The sequence below is a fragment of the Bos indicus genome, chromosome 9, assembly GCF_029378745.1.
Source record: "Bos indicus isolate NIAB-ARS_2022 breed Sahiwal x Tharparkar chromosome 9, NIAB-ARS_B.indTharparkar_mat_pri_1.0, whole genome shotgun sequence".
NCBI classification, from domain to species: domain Eukaryota; kingdom Metazoa; phylum Chordata; class Mammalia; order Artiodactyla; family Bovidae; genus Bos; species Bos indicus.
This window is the reverse complement of record NC_091768.1, coordinates 8,005,999-8,026,921: the sequence shown is the minus strand read 5'-3', so window position 1 is coordinate 8,026,921 and position 20,923 is coordinate 8,005,999. Positions and strand designations below refer to the sequence as shown.

The following is a 20,923-nucleotide window of genomic DNA, read 5'->3' as shown; positions in this document are numbered from 1 at the left end:
GTAAGTAGTGTAGAATGAAAACAAGTAGAATTTAAATATCAATAAATGTTGTTAATTACTGACCATCATTTATTTCAATAAAAGATATTTTCAGGCCACTTCTTTATCTCAATATGCTAGATATAAGGAACACATTTGCATTTTGAAATATCTCACCAATATAGTTCACTCACAAAGAAGTTTTCAAAACAATTATATTTATAAGCTACAAAAAAAATACCTATAAGTATAAACCTATAAAACCAAACCAGATGTTTCTTGCACATGTTTTTATCCAACAGGTATAAAGTGTTTTACACCTTCTATTATATAGAAATTTAAAGATTTTATTATATTTGAGCTATTTGAAGATGTATATATTCCTTCCTTCTTGATTTGAAATAAAGCACCTGCTCTTCCATAGATCATTTACTATTCTGGGGAACTCATAACAGGTATCAAGACAAACTCACTTAATTTTTCCATCTTTTTTTGTTGTTTAAGGCAATATTTATAGTTAATAAAATTCATCAGTTTTAAGTCAGTAGTCAAAAGCTTTCAGTAACTGTACCAGCAAATCCAGACAACCCTCCAGTTTCCTTAAGACTCTTTAAACTTGATCCTTTCCCATCTCCATGGTTCCAGGAAACCACAGACAGGTTGTCATTATAATTATGCCTTTTGAGAATTTCATTTAAATAAAATCATACAGTACATACACATGTGTGTTTGATTTAATTCACATACCATAATGATTCTGAGATGCATCCATCCTGTTTCTCTTTATAGCTAAGTAGCATTTCATGACATGCAATTTCTGATCTACTCATCATTTCAATGAGCAACATTTAGGATGCTTCTGATTTTTAGCTTTTATGATTTTGAGTAGCTATTCCATATTTGCCTATTATGAATAACTGGTATGCATACATTCTGGATGACACATATTTTCACATTCTTGAGTATGATTAGAATTGCTTGCTCATGTGGTAAAAGCATGTTTAATTTTTTAAGTTACTGCCATATGGTTTTCTAAAATGTCTGTATCATCAAAGTCATATAATTCCAATATTGTAGAATCATGTTGAACCTCACATTCTTTGTGAAAATCATTTCTCTAATGAGATAATCTTTGCCACAAGATTTCACCAGAAAAAAAAAACCAAGTATACTACACTTGGAGGAATATTTAGTAGAATATTTAGTAGCAGAGAGACTATAAACAAATTCTGAGTGGGATAACATTTTAACCCATCTCTCATGTATTTAGCAATGTCAAATAAGAAAATTCTTAAACACTCAGGAAGTTTCATTGTATCCAGTCTAACAACAAATAGTAAAAAAAAAAAAAATTTGTTTTTAATATTCTTTAGAGGAGTGTGTTTGCAAACAAAGAAGGCTGGTTCACTGTTATTTATTTCATTTAATATTAATGAGCCAACTGAAGATAAGATATATTGAGAAGGATATAAAAGCAAGCTCTAAACGCCAAACTTCCTTTGCAAACTGACTTTTTCCTGTTTTTTCATGAGCAGAAGTGATCAGGGGACCAAATGAGAGTAGATGGAATTAATTGTGAGTTGATGCTAGGTGATTAATTATATTAGAAGATCTGACAGGATTCCCAGAAACAATATATACATATATATCTCATCATACATATTTGTGTGTGTGTCTGTGTGTGCATGTGTGTGTGTGTATAAAACACTTGGAGTTGGGGAAAATACTCGGGTGTCACCACCAATAAGAACAAAAATAAAATAAAATATGGAGATTTCTCCCACAGGACAGTCCTAGGACACAGACACAAGTTTCCTTCTCAGGAATGAATATATTTCAGTTCAGGGAGTTTACCTGAAACAAAAATATTTACACATTACTCAAATTCAGTCTACTGCTTTATTCTGGTCTTGTTTATAATCCTGTATTCCTGCTATAAATAAAACCAAAAGATTATAAAATGTTAATTTTAACAACTGTTAAAATGATATTATACAGAAACTGTATTATTTTAGAAGATGTATAAGTGAATAATTTATTGGAATATACAGATGTGAGGATTCCAAATAATGTCAAGATATTTATGAAGTTCTCTTTGTCTTTCGGCTTGTGGAGATTTTAGCCTCAGGAAACTGAGCTGTAGAGAACCAAGTGGCTTAGAGAAGCTAACTTCTGTAGGGTATTTAGTCTGTTGCTCAATCAGCCTGGTGGAGAAGGTTCCTAGAAGATTAATTCCACCTATGGTTTTTGGTAAGTATGTGTGTATGTGTTAGGGTTAACTTATATGCAGAGTACATCATGAGAAACGCTGGGCTGGATGAAGCACAAGCTGGACTCAAGATTGCCAGGAGAAATATCAATAATCTCAGATATGCAGATGACACTACCCTTATGTCAGAAAGTGAAGAAGAACTAAAAAGCCTCTTGATGAAAGTGAAAGAAGAGAGTGAAAAGTTGGATTAGACCTCAACATTCAGAAAACTAAGATCGTGGCATCTGGCCCCATCACTTCATAGCAAACAGATGGGGAAACAGTAGAAACAGTGGCTGACTTGACTTTCTTGGGCTCCAAAATCACTGCAGATGCTGACTGCAGTCATGAAATTAAAAACCGCTTGCTCCTTGGAAGGGAAGTTATGACCAACCTAGACAGCATATTAAAAAGCAGAGACATTACTTTGCCAACAAAGGTCTGTCTAGTCAAGGCTATGATTTTTCCAGTGGTCATGTATGGATGTGAGAGTTGGACTATAAAGAAAGCTGAGCACCGAAGAATTGATGCTTTTGAACTGTGGTGTTGAAGAAGACTCTTGTGAGTCCCTTGGACTGCAAGGAGATCCAACCAGTCCATCCTAAAGGAGATCAGTCCTGGGTGTTCATTGGAAGGACTGATGCTGAAGCTAAAACTCCAATACTTTGGCCACCTGATGTGAAGAGCTGACTCATTTGAAAAGACTCTGATGCTGGGAAAGATTGAGGGCAGGAGGAGAAGGGGACAACAGGGGCTGAGATCATTGGATGACATCACCAACTCAATGGACATGAGTTTGAGTAAACTCTGGGAGTTAGTGATGGACAGGGAGGCCTGGCGTGCTGCGGTTCATGGGGTCACAAAGAGTTGGACAGAACTGAGCGACTGAACTAAACTGTGTATGTGTAGCAGGGAGAGAAACTATGTGTTCATATGTATAATAACTTTATTTAGAATACATTTGGGAAGGGATATGCATTAATGTATTTATGCAGTTGGATGGTCTCATCACACTTATGTGAGCACCCCCTTCACTTTGCGTCATTAATATGTACTAGCTCTATCACAGCATCCACTGATACTATGCATGTCTCCTCCCATAAGATTTTAGTTCAAGGAGGACAATATTAGTATCCAGCATTTATGTATCCTGAGTACATTACGTTTGGCACATTTTAGTGATAACACATATTTGAATGACACTGATAATATACCAAAAAAATATTAAACTTTTGACCAAGTTTTAAAAAATAATGTCAGTATCACAGTATCCAAATATTTAGTGAAGGAAAAGCAAGCAAATACACATTATTCAATAGTTGCTTTTAAAAAATATGCAGTGTACAAAATTAATTTATTCCATCAACTTATTCTAGTTTGCATAAGTGAATAGCTGGCTCCTCGTGTGTCATGTCAGACTTTGTGATCTACTAATGCCTCCTGGCTGGGTTCACATTTGTATTCACTGCTGGAAAAGCAGATCTTACCGCTAAATGGATTTCATGACTAAAGTAATAAAGTTCTTTCTTGTCCTTGAGATTTGTGCTAGTCAGAACCTGAAACATTTTAAAATGTGTAGAGTTCTTTATTCAAAGAAGGCTCAAGTTATTCTTCACATTATTAAAAAGGCTTAAAGTGCAGATGGTACATGAAACATATCTTAAAGAGAGTAAAAAGTGAGAACAAAATGCAGTGCAGCTCTTTACAAGAGACTCACTTTAGGTATAAGGTCATAGACAGGCTGAAGTTAAAGATGCAAAATGATACTCCTTAGAGATGGTAACCAACAGAGAGCAAGAATGGATATATTTCTATTCACAAAACAGACTTTAAGCAAAAACTATAAGAGACAAAACAGACTTTAAGCAAAAACTATAATAAGAGACAAAGAAGAACATTAGTTAATGATAAAAGGGTCAATTCACCAGGAGGATATATAACAATTATAATGTATGTACCTAAAAAGAAGTTCTCACACTATTGTAAAAGTTTTAGGGCCCACAACAGATTCCCCAACCTGGGGATCTGGCAAACGGACTGAGAACCCCCAGGGAATTTGACTTTGGAGGCCAGTGGAATTTGATTATAGAACTCCCACAGGACTGGGGAAACAGACTCTTGGAGAGCACAAATAAAACCTGTGCACCAGGACCAAGGAGAAAGGAGCAGTGACCCCACAAGAGACTGAGCCAGACTTGCCTGTGAGCATCCAGGAGTCTCTGGTGGAGGCGTGGGCTGACAGTGGCCTGCCATAGGGTCAGGGGCCCTGAATACAACAGTCCTGGGGGTTGTGGGGAGTGCTGGCATAAATCCTTTTGAAGGAGGTCACCTATCATAGTTTGGTCTCAGGCCTAACTCCCGGGAGGGAACACAGCCCTGCCCATCAACAGAAAATTGGACTAAAAATTTACTGAGCATGACTCCCCCACCCCCTCACCCCAGATCAGAGCAAGACCCAGATTACCCAATAGCCAGTCCCTCCCATCAGGAAGTTTCCACAAGCCTCTTATCCTTATCCTTCAAAGGGCAGACAGAATGAAAACCACAGTCACAGAAAAGTAACCAAACTGATCACATCGATCACGGCATTTCTAACTCAAAGCAACTATGAGCCATGCTATGTAGGGCCACCCAAAATGAACAGGTCATGGTGGAGAGTTCTGACAAAGCATGGTCCACTAGAGAATGGAATGCCAAACCACTTCAGTATTCTTCCCTTGAGAACCCCATGAACAGTATTGGTAGGTAGTTAGAATAGGAAAAAGGAATCCAAAATGGCGGTAGCTAAAAGACACAGGGAAAAGCATGTGAAAAGGGAACAAAAGAAAATCCATGAACTGGAATTAAAAACCCAGATGAAACAAACACAGCCCCTTCCTGGCTAACCCTAATTTGCATAGAGCAAGAGAAGGGGAAGGAAAAACAAACTTATAACAGAGGGAGCCAAGTCAGGTTGAGGCCTCTCCTTTGGGGTTGACCCGCCCTCAAGCCTTGGAGACGTACTATCCTTTGTTTGCCGAATAAAGCTCTGAGCCATAAAAAAGCTGTAACAGTAGTCCACCATTTCAAATCTTTGTTGCAGTGCAACAGAATCGAGGAAATTAAACCACTCACCCAACAATATGAAAAGGTAAAAGGATATGACACTGAAAGAGGAACTCCCCAGGTCAGTAGGTGCCTAATATGCTACTGGAGAAGAGTGGAGAAATAACACCAGAAAGAATGAAGAAACAGAGCCAAAGCAAAACAACACCCAGTTGTGGATGTGACTGGTGATGGAAGTAAAGTCTGATGCTGTAAAGAACAATATTGCATAGGAACGTGGAATGTTAGGTCCATGAATCAGGGTAAATTGGAAGTGGTCAAACAGGAGATGACAAATGTGAACATCGACATTTTAGGAATCAGTGAACTAAAATAGACCAGAATGGGTGAGTTTAATTCAGATGAAAATTAAATCTACTACTGTGGGCAAGAAGCCCTTAGAAGAAATGGAGTGGCCCTTGTAGTCAACAAGAGTCTGAAATGCAGTATTTGGGTGCAGTCTCAAAAATGACAGAATAATCTCTGTTTCCAAGGCAAACCATTCAACATCACAGTGATACAAGGCTATGCCCAAACCAATAAAGTCAAAGAAGATGAAGTTCAATGGTTCTATGAAGACCTACAAGACCTTCTACAACTAACACCAAAAGAAGATGTCCTTTTCATCATAGGGGATTGGAATGCAAAAGTAAGAAAGTCAAGAGACACATGGAGTAACAGGTAACTTTGGTGTTGGGAGTATGAAACGAAGCAGGCCAAAGGCTAACAGAGTTTTGCCAAGAGAATGCACTGGTCATAGAAAACACCCTCTTCCAACAACACAAGAGAAAACTCTACACATGGACATCACCAGATGGTCAATACTGAAATCAGATTGATTATATTCTTTGCAGCTGAGGATGGAGAAGCTCTATACAGTCAGCAAAAATAAGACTGGGAGCTGACTGTGGCTCAGATCATGAACTCGTTATTACAAAATTCAGACTTCAATTGAAGAAAATAGGGAAAACAACTAGACCATTCAGGCATGACCTAAATCAAATCCCTTTCGATTATACAGTGAAAGTGACAAATAGATTCAAAGGATTAGATCTGACAGAACTATGGACAGATGTTCAGAACACTGTACAAGAGGCAGTGATCAAAACCATTCCCAAGAAAAAGAAACGAAAAAAGGCAAAACGGTTGTTTGAGGAGGTCTTACAAAGTGCTGAGTAAAGAAGAAGGGCAAAAGGCAAAGGAGAAAAGGAAATATATACCCATTTGAATGCAGAGTTCCACAGAACAGCAGGAGAGGTAAGAAAGTCTTCCTCCATAATCAATGCAAAGAAATAGAGAAAAACAATAGAATGGGAAAGACTAGAGAGCCCTTCAAAGAGATTAGAGATACCAAGGGAACATTTCATGCAAAGATGGACACAATAAAGCACAGAAATGGTATGGACCTAACAGAAGCAGAAGATATTAAGAGGTAGCAAGAATACATAGAAGAACTATACAAAAAAGACCTTAATGACCCAGATTTCCATGATGGTGTAATCACACCTAGAGCCACACATACTGGAATGTGAATTAAGTGGGCCTTAGAAAGCATCACTACAAACAAAGCTAGTGGAGATGATAGAATTACAGCTGAGCTATTTGAAATTCTAAAAGATGATGCTGTGAAAGTGCTGTACTCAATATGCCAGCAAATCTGGAAAACTCAGCAGTTGCCACAGAACTTGAAAAAGGCGGTTTTCATTCCAATTCCAAAGAAAGGCAATGCCAAAGAATGTTCAAACTCCTGCACAATTGCACTCATCTCACATGCTAGCAAAGTAATGCTCAAAATTCTCCAAGCCAGGCTTCAACAGTACGTGAACCAAGAACTTCCAGATGTTCAAGCTAGATTTACAAAAGGCAGAGGAACCAGAGATCAAATTGCCAACATCCATTGTATCAAAGGAAAAAAACAAGAGAATTCCAGAAAAATATCAACTTCTGTTCTACTGACTACGCCAAAGCCTTTGACTGTGTGGGTCACAACAAACTGTGGAAAATTCTTAAACAGATGGGAACACCAGCCCACCTTACCCACCTCCTGAGAAATCTTTATGCAGGTCAAGAAGCAACAGTTAGAACCAGATATGGAACAATGGACTGGTTCAAAATTGCAAAAGGAGTATGTCAAGTCTGTATATTATCACCCTGCTTATTTAACTTATATGCAGAGTACATCATGAGCAATGTCAGGCTGGATGAATCACAAGCTAGAATCAAGATTTCCAGGAGAAATATCATAACCTCAGATATGCAGATGACACCACCCTTACGGCAGAAAGTGAAGAGGAATTAATGAGCCTCTTGATGAAAGTGAAAGAGGAGGGTGAAAAAGTTGGCTCAAAACTCAACATTCAGAAAACTAGGATCATGGCATCTGGTCCCATCACTTCATGGAAAATAGATGGGGAAACAATGACAGACTTTATTTTCTTTGGTTTCAAAATCAAGTGGATGGTGACTGCAGCTGTGAAATTAAAAGATGCTTGCTCCTTGGAAGAAAAGTTATGACAAACCTAGACAGCATATTAAAAAGCAGAGACATTATCTGGCCCACAAAAGTCCATACAGTCAAAGCTATGATTTTCCAGTAGTCATGTATGGATGTAAGAGCAGGACAATAAAAAAGGCTGAGGAAAGAACTGATGCCTTCCAACTATGGTGCTGGAGAAGACTCTTGAGAGTCCCTTGGAAAGCAGGAGATCAAACCAGTCCATCCTAAAGGAAATTAGTCCTAAATATTCATTGGAAGGACTGATGCTGAAACTGAAGCTCCAGTACTTTAGCCACCTGATGCAAAGAGTTGATTGATTAGAAAACACCCTGATGCTAGGAAAGATTGAGGGCAGCTGGAGAAGGACGACAGAGGAAGAGATAGTTGTACAGCATCACCAACTCAATGGACATGAGTTTGAGCAAGTTCTGAGATGGTGAAGGAAAAGGAAGCCTGGTGTGCTGCAGTCCATGGGATTGCAGAGTAGGACTTGACTGAGTGACCGTACAACAACAATAATTGAAAGAACAAAGACTACATGATCATCTCAACTGACGCAGAAAATTCAGTTGAAAATTTCAATACTGTATCATGATAAAAAACTGGAAATAGAACTGCCATATGACCCAGCAATCCCAATGCTGGGCATACACACCAAGGAAACCAGAATTGAAAGAGACACGTGTACCCCAATGTTCATCACAGCACTGTTTATAATAGCCAGGACATGGAAGCAATCTTGATGTTTATTGGCAGACAAATGGATAAGAAAGCTCTGGTACATATACACAATGGAATATTACTCATCCATTAAAAAGAATGCATTTGAATCAGTTCTAATGAGGTGGATGAAACTGGAGCCTATTATACAGAATGAAGTAAGAGTAGAAAGAAAAACACCAATACAGTATACTAATGCATATATATGGAATTTAGAAAGATGGTAATGATGACCCTATATGTGAGACAGCAAAAGAGAAACAGATGTATAGAACAGTCTTTTGGACTCTGTGAGAGAAGGTGAGGGTGAGATGTTTTGAGAGAATAGCATTGAAACATGTATATTATCATATGTGAAACAGATCACCAGTCCAGGTTCGATGCATGATACAGGGTGCTCGGGGCTGGTGCACTGGGATGACCCAGAGGGATGAGATGGGGTGGGAGGTGGGAGGGGGATTCAGGATGGGGAACACATGTACTTCCCATGGCTGATTCATGTCAATGCATGGCAAAATCACTACAGTATTATAAAGTAATTAGCCTCCAATTAAAGTAAATGAATTAATTTAATAAAAAATTTTAAAAATTAAAAAAAAATAAAAAGGAAAATCAATGTAAACCTTAAAAAAAAAAAGTTCACCCAATTATGGTTTAGAAGGAATGTACCTCAACATAATAAAGGCTATTTGAAAAGCCCTCAGCTAACATCATTCCCAATGGTGAAAAACTAAAATTGTTCACTGTAAGTTGATGAAGAAAGCAAACATGCAATATATTGTCACTTCTATTCAAGCTAAACCTAGAATTGTTAACAGGTAGGGGTTCTGTAATAGCCTAACAATCAGGCAAGTAAAAGAAACAAAAAGCAACCAAATTGGAAAGGAAGAAACAAATTTATCTCACTTTGCATATGAAATGATCTTAACATGTAGAATACCCTAAAGATTCCACAAAAACCCTCTTAGAACTAATAAACACATGAGCAAGGTATAAGATGTAAAATTAACACACAAAAATCAGTTGCAGTTATGTACACTAACAATGGGGGTTTCCTGGTATCTTAGTGGTAAAGAATCCACCTGCCAATTCAGGATCCCTGGGTTGGGAAGATCCCCTGGAGAAGGAAATTGCAACCCACTCTAGTATTTTTCCCTGGGAAATCCCATGGACAGAGGAGCCTGGCAGGCTACAGTTTATGGGGTCACAAAAGAGTTGGACACAAATTAGCAAACTAAACAACAACACCCACAATGAATAATCCTAAAAGGAAATTAGGAAAGCAATCACATTTGAAACAGCATCAAAGAGAATAAAATACTTAGGAATAAACTTAACCAAGGAAGTGAAGAATTGTATGCTGAAAACCAAAAAACATTGTTGAAAGAAATTAAAGACGATAGGAGCAAATGGAAAGACATCCTGTTTTTATGAACAGAAAGACATAATATTGTTAAAATTTCCATAATGCCCAAAGCAATCCACAGATCAATGCAACCCATATCAAAATCCTAATGACCTTTTTGTAGAAATAGAAAAAAAATTCTAAAATTCATATGGAATCTGAAAAGATTCTGAATGGTCAAAACAATCTTTAGAAAGAATATGAAAGCTGGAGGTACTATACTTCTTGATTTCAAAACATGTTACAAGGTTATAGTAAGTCAAAACAGTATGGCACTGGCATAAAGACAGAAGATAGAACATATAAACATCAGTTGAATAGAATAGAGAGCCTAGAAATAAACCCTCACATATATGGACTAATTATTCTTGACAAGGCTGACCATAAAATTTAAAACAATAAACTCCTAGATTAAAACATAGAAGAGCTTTATGACGTTGAATTTAGCAGTGATTTCTGATATGACACCAAAAGTACAGGCAGTAAAAGTTAAAATAGACATATGATACTACACCAGACAAATAGTATCGTAAAGGAAATAACTGTCAGAGTGAAAAGTCAAGTATGTAATAAGACAGAATATTTAGAAGCTATATATATGATAAATGATTATTATTGAGAATATTTAAATAAATTCTAAAGTGAAAACAAAGAATAAGACTGAGAAATGGAAAGAGACTTAATTATCTCTATGAAGGTTATATGTGAAAGGCCAATAAGTATATGCAAAGGTACTCAACCATCACTAATTATCATGGAGAGGCAAATCAAAATCACAAGGAAATATCACTTCACATCCATTAGGATGGCCACTGTCAACAAAACAGAAAATCATAAGTGGTGAATAGGTTGTGGAGAAACTGGAAGCCTTCTGCACTGTTGGTGAGAACGTGAAATGGTGCAGCTGCTATGCAAAACAGTACACAGATTCTTCAAAATTCAAAAGTTTAATTACCATATGATCTAGAACTCCCACTCCTAGTTATATATCCTAAAAAACTGAAAACAGGATCCTGAATAGGTATTGACACACCCATGTTCACTGCATTACTATTCACAGTAGCCAAGAGGTGGAGGCAACCCAAATGTCTATTGACAGATGAATGGATAAAGAAAGTAAGTTAATACAGATGATGGAACATTATCCAGCCTTAAAAAAGAAGGAAATTCTGTCCTATTTTACAACATGGATAAGCTCTGAGGACATCATGCCAAGTGAAATAAGCCAGTAACAAAAAGACAGATACTGTATGATTTCACTTATACAAGGTTATCTAAAATAGTCAAATTTTCAGAAGCAGAAAGTAGAATTGTGGTTTTAGGGATTAGGAGGAGGAAGTCAAAGGGGAGTTGCTATTTAAGAAATATGCAAAGTGAAAAAATTCTAGAAATCTGTTGCACAATACGCATCATAGAGTCAACACTACTATTCTGTACACTTTACAGTGGTTAAGATGGTAAATGTTGTGTGTTTTTACTACGTTTTGGGCTTTCCAGGTGACACTAGTGGTAAAGAACTCCCCTGCCAATGCAGGATATATAAGAGAGGTAGATTTGATCCTGGGTCGGGAAGATCCCCTGGAGGAGGGAATGGCAAGCCACTCCAGTATTCTGGCCTGGAGAATCCTATGGACAGAGGAACCTGGTGGGCTACAGCCTATGGGGTCACAAAGAGTCAGACACGACTGAAGTGACTTAGCACTAAAACAATGTAATGCAGTGTTACAAAACAAATATCAGTAGAAGGGATTGTGGAACTAATCGTGCAAATAACATATAGCCAGATAAGGTACAGTAAAAAGGAGTTAATGAGGAACTCCGCCCGTGGCAAAGGTCATGAGGAAGGAGGCTCGGCATACGCAAAGGTGGGATCGAGCCTCAGGAGTCCCCCTGGGAATTCTCGAGCATCTACCCCCAAAACCAGAGTCTGCCTACTTTACTGCTTTGTGCTCTCACCTACACCTCTGACTTTACGGGGGCTGTCCCCCACCACCATCTCTCTCCTGAATAGGTTCTTCTGGCCACATGTGATTGCTCACAGCCTCCCAACCGTGAGAGGCATGAGATGTTCTAAACTGTCTAAATACAGATTCCTTTGAGCAGTTAAAAGATTGATTAGAAATTGTATTGGTGAAGGGTTTTTCACTTGTTGGGCCAATGTTTGCTGCTAAGTTTCCCTTACCTACTGTGTCCCTGGCAGTGTATTGATTAATATAATTGGTGTATAGGAATGTAAGCAGTAGCTTTAATGTTTGTAACCTTGGACCCTTGAGTTAATTCTTTTTCTTGTTATAGCCCACCACACCTTTGCCCTATAGGAATGCAACTTTATCTAATGCTTTTGGAGTGTGGCGCCTGACTAATCACCTTTAGAGAAAAATAAGTTTTCTGAAGAAAGGGTCTTAAAATGTTAACAGGCCTCCAGGCCAGAAGATGACGTAAATCACCTAAACCTTTGCATATGAAGAAAGCCTAGCTTATTGCTGACTCTACCCCTTCCCCTATTATCCCCTATGCACAACTTAAGGTATAAAAACTACTTTGGAAAATAAAGTGTGGGCCTTGTTCACCGAAGCTTGGTCTCCCCATGTCGTTCTTTCTCTCACCTTCTGGCTGAATTATTCAGCCTCTTTTCTCCACTGCATTTCCTCACTGAGCTATCCTTATTCAACCACTGTTTATATCCTTAATTAACGTTTAATTAAGCAATTGTTTCCTGATCCTCGCCGAGGCTTTCCCCGCTTCGAATTCCCTGGATCCACTGGGGCTGGACCCCGGCAGTAAACATATTAAAATTACTGTAGCCTCTTTCTATTTTTAAAAGTATAGTTCGTGCAGCTTCTAACCTGAAAGCTTTCATAATTGTTTTAAATGAGCTTTTCAATTAAAATAAAACCAAAATAAAATAGGTGATTTCATATATTCCAGGAAATGGAGACTGCATCGAAATCATTAAGCTAAATACATTTACTTAAAAAAAAATAGTTTTATATTGAAGTATAGCTGATTTACAATGTTGTGTTAGGTCAGGTATACAGCACAGTGATTCAGTTATACATATAAATACACCAATTAATTTTCAGATTCTTTTCCCATATAGATTAGTACAGAGTACATTGTATATCTCCCTGTGTTATATAGTAGGTCCTTGCTGATTATTTACTTTATATGACGTAGTGCGTATGTCTTAATCCCAAACTCCTAATTTATTTCTCTTCCCCTTTCCTCTTTGGTTACTATATATTTGTTTTCTATGCCTGTAAGTCTGTTTCTGTTTTCTAAATAAGTTCATCCCTATCACTTTTTTATATTCCAAATATAAGTGATATCATATGATGTTTGCCTCTGACTTATTTTACTTAGTGTGATAGTCTCACTTATGCTTAATACTAAAATCAGCTGATGGCTGCTAAAAGTAGTTGGGCTAACTTAGAACTTGGAAAACAAATGACAATTTCAAATTAGGTAACACCTAGATCCACAACGAAGCTAAGGGATCAGAGGTTTAAATTAACTTTAAAACAGTGTGCCCAAATTAAACTCATTAAAAAAAAATAATATACTGACTTTGTAATATTACAATAATTTATAGCATTAGTCATATAAATTTGTTACCCCATGGATAATTTTAATTTCTAATGTCCTTACCATAGGACATTATTAAAAGATACAGACTACTACAAACTACAATATTTCATTGCAAACTCAGAATGAAGAGGCAAAGTTCAAAATCTGGTCCTCAAACTGAAGAAAACATGTTCTTGGTGCAACTCAGTATTTCAGATCGATTACGTTCAAAATGTATTGGTATAAATGTGATTATGTTTTTGTTTTTCTATTATTTACACTATTTTCTGGTTCATTGCTATTCTTGTTTGCTTTTAATTCCTATAATATTAGGAACTCAGTTCAGTTCGGTCCAGTTAAATGGGCTCTACTTCCTAAATATGAAAAAAGTTAGCATCATTTATCTTTTATGTTGGTGTACTTGACAGCAAATTTATGTGATTTTGCATTATTGAAATGTTTTTTTCCTTTTTGAAAAAATAGTTCTCATGTTACTGGCTAATGAAAATGTTAGTTAGTTTGGTTTATCCATATTTTTCCTAGCACTTTAATACTATAGTGTAATTTGCATATAATTTTAATTAGGTCCTTTATAATGAATATTAATAGCTTCATTTATGCACATTTTTTCTTTTTTTAAAGCAGGACTACGTCTTCCATCTGGAGGAGGACATGGCAACCCACTCCAGTATTCTTGCCTGGAGAATCCCATGGATAGAGGAGCCTGATGGGCTACAGTCTATGGGGTCACAAAGAGTCAGACATGACTGAGCGACTAACCACAGCACAGCACATCTATACATCCTATGAGGAAAAGTACACATTACTCCCATACTCAAAAGTATTGTAATTTTCCTATATAGCTGGAACTTGGCTTTATTAGATGAATTAGAAAATGGGTTGATTACAACTGTTTCTTGAACTCTTTGGCTTGAATGCATGCTTGGATATACTTTTCTTCCTTAGAGATAATTTCTATTAGATAATCATGCATTTTTACAGGCTCCTGGATTTACCAAATTGTCCTACTAAAATGTACTACAGTTAAACCCTCAACAGGGTAAGAACTGTGGGTGGTTATTAGTTCCCTAATGTGCATAGAGCCTGTGTGGATGCTCTCAGCACCCTCAAAGGATCCCTGACCTTTGCTGGTCAGCTTTTAGCGATCAGTCTCAAAAGTGGTCATGAGGGGTAGGAAGAGTCCAGCCCTTGGTGTTAATAGCCTTGGCTGGGGCCACCAAATTGACCCCTAGCACTTTGAGGTACCCATGCATGGCTACCTCCCCCTGGGCCTTTCAAGTTTTTCTGCAGAAGATACACATGTATCCAAAGGAATGTAGAAATCTGTACTACTCAAAGAAATAGATATGTGAGCATCCAGAGGCAGCAAGAGAGTGAAAGATAATGGTTTTGGAAAACCAAAGACTTGAGATGGATTAGAATCCACCCACCTTCGGGACACAACATCTTGGGCTCAGTTCCTCTATTGGCAGAATCAGATTGTGGACAGAACTAACTTTTAAAGGGCCTGTGGCACTGGCTCTATGCTTTTTACTGTGAGATATTATTCTGAAGAATACAACTGGGAGGCTGAGAATAGCCCTCACTTAGTTTGGACTTGAGTAGAGCACATTTCCTTCAGATAAAGTCACAATCTGAATCCACTTAATTGTAAAAGGAAAAACAATCCAACAGTAAAATTGAGGTTGCAGTTTGAAGAAGAGTTGAAGGTATATTAGGGCAAGAGAGGAAAAACAAATATCTAAATGAAAGAGTCAACATGCAAAGTTATTGCTATCTTTATATTAAGGCAAAATTCTAAATGATATCTATTCGAAACATTATCAAGTTCTTCTTGGTCTGCACCAGGGCAATTATGCAAAGTATTGTTTTAAAAATACTGTATTAAAATACAAAACTCCTGGAGATTTAACAGCAAGCCTGACATTATTCTGTGTATGGGAAAATTGGCTTCAAAATATTCAACAGATAATTATTAGTAAAATGATCACAGAAGAAAATGTGTCATGAATATCTGATAAATAATAACTAAACATATAGAGGAAATTTGTGTATTTTCATGTTGAATAAGAAGATATGTCTTTTTCTCTTGGATTCAGATCGCATAGTCAAATTTTACAGTGAAGCAACAAAATATATGTATTTTATTCCTTTGTTCCTAAAATATTTTAATAGTATAAAAAGAAGGCAAAAAGCCAAAGAATTGATGCCTTCAAACTGTGGTGTGGGAAAAGACTCCTGAAAGTCCCTTGAACTTAAGGGAGTCAATCTTAAGGGAGATCAACCCTGAATACTCTTTGGAAGGACTCATGCTGAAACTGAAGCTCCAATATTTTCGTGTAAACAGCCGACTCATTGGATGCAAACAGCTGACTCACTGGAAAAGACCCTGCTGTTGGAAAAGGTTGAGGGTAGAAGGAGAAGCAGGCATCAGAGGATGAGACGGCTGGATGGCATCACTGATGCAATGGACATGAACTGGGGCAAACTCTGGGAGATGGTGAGGGACAGGGGGCCTGGGTGCTGCAGTCCATAGGGTTACAGAGACTTGGACACGACTGGAAGATGGTGAGGGACGGGGGGCCTGGGTGCTGCAGTCCATAGGGTTACAGAGACTTGGACACGACTGGGAGATGGTGAGGGACGGGGGGCCTGGGTGCTGCAGTCCATAGGGTTACAGAGACTTGGACACGACTGGGAGATGGTGAGGGACGGGGGGCCTGGGTGCTGCAGTCCATAGGGTTACCGAGACTTGGACACGACTGGGTGACTGAACAGCAGCATAAACACTAAACTTCTTTGTACCTCAATTTTTAAAAAACTGGCTTTTTATATAGAATATTTTATCAAAGACAATTATTCCAGTAAACATTTCTTATGCATTTATTATTTATAATAATAAATATAATGCACTGTTCTGGGAGTTCTGAGAATAGAGGAGACTCAAAAGAATTAAGACAGTTGGGTGAGGAGGGATGTTGCATAGTGAATATTTGTCTAGTGACTATGTAACAAAGGCATCACTCTTGTCTTCTGAAAGGCTTCTTCTACTCACTAGACTTTCTGAAACAATTTTTTGGAAAGAAAAAAACAAACAAAACTTAGTGGTTCATCATTGTACAGTGTGAAATGAAAGAAAATGAGGAGGAAATGCTAATATTTCACCTTTCAAACAGTGCTTAAACAAACTTTTTATCCTAAGCATTCTATGGTCATTATTTCTAATGAAGCGAAAGGTGAATATTGTCTTCCTATAGTCGTTTACCTAGTTACTTTATCCTTAGGAAGTGTAAGTGGGTGTTGGAGAAGGAAATGGCAACCCACTCCAGTGTTCTTGCCTGGAGAATCCTGGGGACGGCGGAGCCTGGTGGGCTGCCGTCTATGGGGTCGCACAGAGTCGGACACACCTGAAGCGACTTAGCAGCAGCAGCAGTAAGTGGGTGTACATAGTCACAATTCTTATATAAAGGTTATTAAGAACTTCAAATAAATGTGCCAGAATGCTAAAATTCTACAATTTTACTGAAATAAAGACATCACAATTCTTATATAAAGGTTATTAAGAACTTCAAATAAATGTGCCAGAATGCTAAAATTCTACAATTTTACTGAAATAAAGACATCACAATTCTTATATAAAGGTTATTAAGAACTTCAAATAAATGTGCCAGAATGCTAAAATTCTACAATTTTACTGAAATAAAGACAAGGAATTTTTGAAGTTAAAAAGAACCTTTGAGTTCAACTGAACGATTTACACACAGTCAGTGACTTGCCCAGAGGCTAATCTGAATCTCTGTCACAGGTCGTACCAGTGGAGTACAGTTCTGGACTTTTTCAGTTTATGCATTAAACTGCCCACAATGTAGCCATTAATCCTCCCACAAGTGATCACTGCTTCTGCCATGATGTAAAAAATGTTGAAAGTTTTTTTGTTTTTTTTTTTTACAAAAAGGCCTATTCAGTTCAGCTCAGTTCAGTTCAGTCGCTCAGTCGTATCTGACTCTTTGCGACCCCATGAACCACAGCACCCCAGGCCTCCCTGTCCATCACCAACTCCTGGAGTTCACTCAAACTCATACCCCTAGATAAATTTCCAATTCTCTTCACTCTGTGAATTTATGAAACTTAGACTAAAACTTAGATGTGAGAGTTGGACTGTGAAGAAAGCTGAGCGCTGAAGAAATGATGCTTTTGAACTGTGGTGTTGGAGAAGACTCTTGAGAGTCCTTGGACTGCAAGGAGATCCAACCAGTCCATTCTGAAGGTGATCAGCCCTGGGATTTCTTTGGAGGGAATGATGCTGAAGTTGAAACTCCATTACTTTGGCCACCTCATGCGAAGACTTGACTCATTGGAAAAGACTTTGATGCTGGGAGGGATTGGGGGCAGGAGGAGAAGGGGACGACAGAGGATGAGATGGCTGGACGGCATCACCAACTCAATGGACGTGAGTCTGAGTGAACTCCTGGAGTTGGTGATGGACAGGGAGGCATGGCGTGCTGTGATTTATGGGGTCGCAAAGAGTAGGACACAACTGAGTGAACTGAAGTGAATTAAGACTAATCTGACTTTGTGTAGGTAAGCGAGTTCTATGGTGTTATTCAAAATAAGATCAACCATAATGCAGCTCTGTTTGACACGTAGCAGTGAAACTAATTCACAGTCTAAAGCATTACACACTGAGTATTTCATTTGCATTCACTATGTCCCTCTGCAGCAAACAGAATGAATGTTGCACGTAAAGGTGCTTCTATTTTAAAGTTGAACTGAAGCAGATGATGACTGAGTGACTGAAAAGCTTATAAATTTCTTGTTATGTTCAACTGAAATTAAAACCCAGATCATCTGATTTTGAGTTAGTGCCTAATCTAGAATTCTTGCAAGATTAGGTTTACACAAACTGCCAATGGAAATAAGGGGCTAACTTTGAGTATCTTTTAACTTTCTCAAATAAATATCATACACAGAGATAGACGCAGTGTAACTCCAAATTAGTTTTAGCTGTGAGTAACTGTGCAGACCAATGTGTTTTAATAAAACCCGTGGAAAAACTGAAAGTGAAAGAATTAGCTTTGAGAAGGTATTAGCAGAACCAAACAAACCACAAACCTATTTAAATTCAGGAAGCCCAATTTCCATCCAGAGAGGAACAGAGTTAAAGAAAGCTAGATTTCTGAGTTGTCTCTGTGGTTGAAACCTCCCCTTGGATGACACACCGACTCTATCAATTTGCTCCACATAGATTTTCTCCAAATAATCTTGCAGTCACTGCAACTGTTGTTTCTTTCTTGGGAGGTCTTTTCCTACTGGACTGAACTCTAATTGTTTTTATTTATTAGCCCATTTGTTATACCCCTGGTATAATGTACACATCAATTTGCAGTCTCTCCCCTCGAAAAACTTAGCGCTTTACTCAGATGGGAGTGAGGAAATGCTCACAGCCCTGGGGCTGTATTTAACTAAAATACAGTTTTGTCTCAGTTCTCCACTGTGAGCTCTGCTGGAGGAAACAGATCATCAAGAGTGAGGACAGCATCATCCAGACAGATGGACACCTTGCTTTCCATGTGCGTAAGTGCTCAGTAGTTGAGTCCTGTCAGACTCTTTGCGACCCCATGGACTGTAGCCCACCAGGCTCCTCTGTCCATGGGGATTGTCCAGGCAAGATTATTGGAGTGGGTTGCCGTGCCCTCCTCCAGGGGATCTTCCTGACCCAGGGACTGAGCCCGCGTCTCTTGCATCTCCTACATAGCAGGCGAATTCTTTACCACTGCATCACCTGGGGAGCCCATGTTTTTCTTTCTTTTTTTTCTGTGAAAGTGAAGTGAAAGTGAAATTCGTTCAGTTGTGTCCAACTCTTTGCGACTCAGTCCATGGGATTCTCCAGGCTTGAATACTAGAGTGGGTAGCCTTTCCCTTCTCCAGGATATCTTCCCAACCCAGGGATTGAACCCAGGTCTCCCGCATTGCTGGTGGATTCTTTACCAGCTGAGCCACAAGAGCAGCCCAAGAATACTGGAGTGGGTAGGCTATCCCTTCGCCAGCGGATCTTCCAGACCAACGAATCAAACCGGGGTCTCCTGCATTGCAGGCGGATTCTTTACCGATCGATCTGATAAACCAGTTAAGACAGCAGAACAAATAAATTAATGTTGGTAGAATTACTATTTGTAATTGTTTCTTTTTAATGTCTGGGAGGAAAGAAATCAATGGATTTCTTCCAAAATTACTCCTCTAATTGAACAACAGCATTCTTTCTTAATGTAACTGTAATTGGATATTTATTTAGAAGCAAATTGAGATCTTGTGCCAGTGAACAAAACGTGTGTTCTCAGCCATCATGACACTGCTTTAATTTCATGTCATGCTGGTGAACAGTAACATTAAGTACAAATAAAGCAAGAAGACAGATTAATTTTAAAATGACCCATTCTATTATAGAGCCTTGAGGTTTTCTTTTTCTTACGTTTTTTCCCTCAGTCAAGGCAAGTCAGAATTACAGGGCTATAATCAGGAACTAAAATTGTCTTTCCTACTTGTTTTGCAATGCCATGATATGCTAATAAGCTGTTCATTAAATTGGTATTTTCTATTTCATTTAAGAAAAGCCCTTTGTATTACCAAAGCTTGTTTGACTATTTTCATAGAATGAGCTATAATCACATTTCTGGAATAATTTACAGAGATTACAACAGCTTATTACTTTGTAGCTTACCTCAGAGTGGGCAAAATTAGATCTAAGTTTTTGTACAGGACTGCTCCAAGAACAAAGACCGATGATTCATCTAATTCTAGAAAGAATAAAATTTAAACATATTAGCAAAACAGCAAGAAAAATACTATGTCCTATAAAACTTTTAATCTCCTAATTACAAGGGGATTCCAGTATTTTCCGATGCAAAGTCAGGAATAAGAAATGCCTTCTTAACCACGCCGGGCAATTGAGCCCACACACTGTATGTGTTAATCATGACCCAGAGGACATGTTTTCAGTGGGTTTTGTGTCATGAAGTAACCTTCCTTCAAGCTGAGACAAGAAGTGACTGTAGTTATAGCAAAAGAGCTTAAATTCCAGGTGATGTGGGGAGACAGCCTATGCTCTTTGGAGCTCTCAGTTAAAACATCAGACCTCCAAGGTAAGAATTGAGACCCCAGTGCCACTACTGAAAAGGGTCATTCAGTTTAAGAGGCTACCTAAGATGTTCTTAAAACTCAATTCTTTTCTTAGATTTGCTTTTATATATCAATTTTTTTAAGTGAGGCAGAAATAATTTATTTTTCATGGAATAGAAAACACAACCTATTTCAATACCTAAACTTAAAATAGTGTGCCACATGCTTTACACTGGGGTGAGACTGTCAACACTGAAAATCTGACCATGTCATCAGCAGGTCT

General features: G+C 38.1%; 1 protein-coding gene across 4 annotated transcripts in view; it reads right to left on the bottom strand.

The window, feature by feature from the left end:
• Positions 1-20,923, bottom strand: part of ADGRB3 (adhesion G protein-coupled receptor B3) — an 894,978-nt gene that overhangs the window by 382,222 nt on the left and 491,833 nt on the right. For all 4 annotated transcript variants that reach the window (XM_070795670.1, XM_070795669.1, XM_070795668.1 and 1 more), the window contains one exon: positions 20,243-20,318. In XM_070795670.1, the coding sequence (XP_070651771.1) occupies positions 20,243-20,318 (76 nt within the window). The remainder of the gene's footprint in view (positions 1-20,242; positions 20,319-20,923) is intronic.